The sequence below is a fragment of the Gekko japonicus genome, unplaced genomic scaffold, assembly GCF_001447785.1.
Source record: "Gekko japonicus isolate JY-2015 unplaced genomic scaffold, Gekko_japonicus_V1.1 scaffold953, whole genome shotgun sequence".
In the NCBI taxonomy this organism is placed as follows: domain Eukaryota; kingdom Metazoa; phylum Chordata; class Lepidosauria; order Squamata; family Gekkonidae; genus Gekko; species Gekko japonicus.
Genome location: NW_015161979.1, coordinates 542,547 through 546,288, shown reverse-complemented (window position 1 = coordinate 546,288; position 3,742 = coordinate 542,547). Strand labels below are relative to the sequence as shown.

At 53.3% G+C, this 3,742-nt stretch overlaps 1 protein-coding gene across 1 annotated transcript in view; it reads right to left on the bottom strand.

The window, feature by feature from the left end:
• Window positions 1-3,310, bottom strand: part of POLRMT (polymerase (RNA) mitochondrial (DNA directed)) — a 49,618-nt gene extending 46,308 nt beyond the window's left edge. The window contains exons 1-3 of the mRNA XM_015429761.1: window positions 3,250-3,310; window positions 2,414-2,509; window positions 430-1,115 (exon numbers count right to left, since the gene is read on the bottom strand). Of these exons, the coding sequence (XP_015285247.1) occupies window positions 430-1,115; window positions 2,414-2,509; window positions 3,250-3,310 (843 nt within the window). The remainder of the gene's footprint in view (window positions 1-429; window positions 1,116-2,413; window positions 2,510-3,249) is intronic.
• Window positions 3,311-3,742: the final 432 nt, after the last annotated feature.

Here is a 3,742-nt window from a genome sequence, read left to right as displayed (position 1 = left end):
CAACCATAATTCCCAGCAAGGGATGAGCACTGACCGTGCCTTTCGACGCATCCATTTGCGCTCCTCTTTTCTTCCCTGGGCTTACAACATTGCTCTCCCCTCCTCCCTTCCATCCTCACCACCCCTGCCCTGGGAGGTCGGCCAGGCTGAGGGTTTGTCCGGGGCCCCAGAGGTGCCCCCCCGCCCCCCGGTGAGCCTGCGTGGCAGAAGTGGGGATTGAACCCAGGAGGGCCCCCCCCAAGGTCCCTCTCGCCCACCACTCAATTCGCTACACCCACTGGACCAAACAAGCATGGACTGCTGTGAAACCAAACAAGCTCTGGGTTCAAGTCTCCCTCCTCAGCCACGAAGCTCCTCGGGCACCCTCATCCCACCAGCCAGACAATAAAAAGGCCGCCTCGACAGAGGATAGAAACAAGCAAGCAATACCTTCTTGGCATATCCACGCATGAGACAGTTGTACATCTGTATGTCCAGCAGTTTCCTCCTGGAGTGGGACCGGTGGTAGAACATTAGGCACTGCTGAGCTCTCTCCGTCTGGCCGAGAAAGAGGCAGCAGTCCAGGTAGGCCAAGATGCTGAGTCGGATGTTTACATGCCGTCTTTCTTCTTCCTCTTCCAGGGGCAGCCTCTCCCCAGCATCCTCCCAGATCCGAGCCTGCTCCTCCGGCCCTTCAGAGGTACCACGACTGCCCTCTAAAGGACCCGCACTGGGGACGTTACGGCGACTTTTGGTTTCCTTGGGGGCTTGACACTTTCCCGGACTGTTGGGCCTTCCGCCCGTGGGCCTTTTCGGGGGGCTCTCCTCCCCTTGGGCAGCTTTGTCCCTTTTAGTCGGTTTTGTCCTGGGACTGGCAGCCAACAGCTTGGCCTCGAGTCTCAAGAGCCGCTTGTGTTTGATGGATTTCTCTTTGTTCAGCTTCTCCATCCAGCGGCTGGGGTGGGAAGTGCCCCTGTCCTCGTGCTTTGGAGCGGGCGCTTTCTGAATCGGGGCAGCCCCTTTCCACGGGGCAGCCTTAGAAAAGCCGCTCTTCCTTGACGGGGCCTCCTGAGCCTCGGGGGCCACCACCTCGCAGACATTGTCAGCCTGCAGCTGTTTCACTCTGGCCTCCAGCACTGCAGGGGGGAGGAGGAGACACATTAACAGGGAGGATTAGAAGAAAGGCTGTGACAGGATGGGAAGTGAACGGCAGTCCTGGGCGCTAAAGCTTTAGTGAAGCTACCACCTGAGGGATTCTGACTGAAGTCTGAATCCTCCCTAAGCCCAGTGCCACAGCACTGAAGAGCCCTGGACAGTCTCCTCCTTGGGAGCACAGAATGGCTGCCCCCCATGCTCATGGCGAACCCGGTGGCAAATCATTTACAGATGACCTGGGCTCGGTACCTCTTGCACACAGAAGAGTGCCCCCCTCACCACGGTCTAGTCAAAGTCAACCATCAACGTACGTTTTTCACACGTGAAGGGGTGGTGCATCTGCCCCCAGAGGTGGGCACGCCGGCCCAGGGACCCCTACCACAAGAACCTCCCTACAAGGAGTGGGCAAGATCTACCAACAGATGTAAACCATTCAACACCTTTCCCCCACCCCCAAGGGCTGGGAAACAGAGGAGAACTTTTCCAAAAGTGCTTGCAAGCCATTTTGGAACGTCCGTTGTTAACCAAGTGCCCAGGATGGTACCAGATGCAGAATTCAGGTACGTGAGACTCTCAGCTTCTCTCTGGCTGTGATCACACAAATTAAATAATCCACTTTCAATGCACTTTTCAACTGGATTTTTACTGTGTGAACCGGCAGAATCCAATTCAAAAGTGGATTGAAAGTGGATTATTTAGTGTGTGTGATTGCAGCCTCTATTTGTTTAAGCACAAGTTTCTGGCTGTTAAGACTGTGGGTAGAAGCGGAACTGGTGACCAAGCAGCAGTTCTGCTCAGGAAACCACACAGGTCCCAGACTACTAAAAATGTAGGAAACCCTGAATCAGTTGTTTAGAATAAAAGAATAAGCCACACAAAAGAAGGGAAACTGTGCCAACTTGTACAATTTTGTGGTGTAGTGGGGTGAGGAGTGCCAGACTAGTATCTGGGAGACCCAGATTCAAATCTCCACTCTACCACAGAAGCTTGCTGGGTGACCTTGGGCCAGTCACACTCTCTCAGCCTAACCTACCTCACAGGGTTGTCGTGAGGACAAAATGGAGGAGAGGGGAACGACGTGAGCCGTTCCAGGTCCCCACTGGGGTACGTGTGAAACAAACAAATAACTAAATATGAACAGTCCAGTGATTTTGGCACAGAACTTGAAAGACTTCTAGCGCAGGATCTTCACAGCCCAGGCTTGCTATTCTTGAGCACGTACCACGCGCAGCCCCCGATACTTTCATTCGTGCAAAAAACCCTTTTCCCTGTGACTCACCCTCCAAAAGTTCAGCCTTCTCACAGGCCCATCTGCTCCTGGCTTCTTCCTTCGCCCTGGCTGAGGAATGACTCCGCACCACAATCCACAGGCTTTCTGCAATGCAACAGGGACCAAAAGCAACAGGTGAGAAGCCGGCTCCAGACAAGGGGCAAAGCTCCCACTCCCTCAAAGAAGAAGAAGAGATTGGATTTATAACTCGCTTTTCACTACGTGAAGGAGTCTCAGAGCGGCTTACAATCTCCTTCACTTCTTCTCCCCACAACAGACACCCTGTGAGGTAGGTGGGGCTGAGAGAGCTCTGAGAGAACTGCCCTTGAGAGAACAGCTCTGGGAGAACTTGTGACTGACCCAAGGTCACACCAGCAGCCACATGTGGACGAGTGGGGAATCAAACCTGGTTCTCCCAGATTAGAGTCCGTACTATTAACCACTACACCAAATCACTTTTGATGCCCCTCCCCCCCCCCCGGGGGGGGGGAGAAGAGCTTGGAAGGGAGCACTGGCCCCTCACTTTCAGGGAACAAATGCTCGCTTTTGGTGAGTGAAAAGGGCTGCCAGGTGACCAGACACGGATGCCTTTACAAAATGGATTGCCCCCTCCTTTTCAGCTGCAAATGGCTAATAACATTTTGTTAGCCTGCAAAGATTACAGCTATTTGCAATTTCAAGCTGTGGGTAGAAAAGAGCAAGAGTCCAGAAGCACCTTAAAGATTAACACAATTTGTGGCAGGGTACGAGCTGAAGTGGGCAGTGACTCACGAAAGCTCCTCTCCGGCCACAAATGTTGTTAGTCTTGAAGGAGCTCCTGGACTCTTGCTCTTTTCTCCACCCACCTGGATCTATTAAGCTGGGAGAAAACTTTCCACACTGATGGCCAGCTTCTTCCCAACGCATCTCACAGGGTTCAGACCCCCCCCCAACACACACACACACATCCAAGCTATCTACCTACTGTTCAAATAGAGCTCAGGCAGACATCCCTGCTTTGCCTCCACAACGGCTCTAAGAGGTAGGCCAGGCTGGGGGGCGGGGATTTGAGAACCCAGGTCTCTGGGCTGAGTCTTTAGCCATTACAGCACTGATTCTCCACAGTGGGGGGGGGGGTCTTCATGCTCCCAGCTGAGCTTGGTCATTCCAGTTGTGCTAAGGGGGGGAATGCTCCCTCTAAGCTGTGGAGTCTTGTAAGCAAAAATTGTACTTTGTGAGCTTCTGGCATTAAAGTTGTGAGCACGCGATTTGGCCACTGCATAAATTAGTTTGCTCTGGAGCCATCCTTCCTGAGTCGAGATAGAAATGGATGAGCCGGAGGCTAAAAAACTGAGCTAG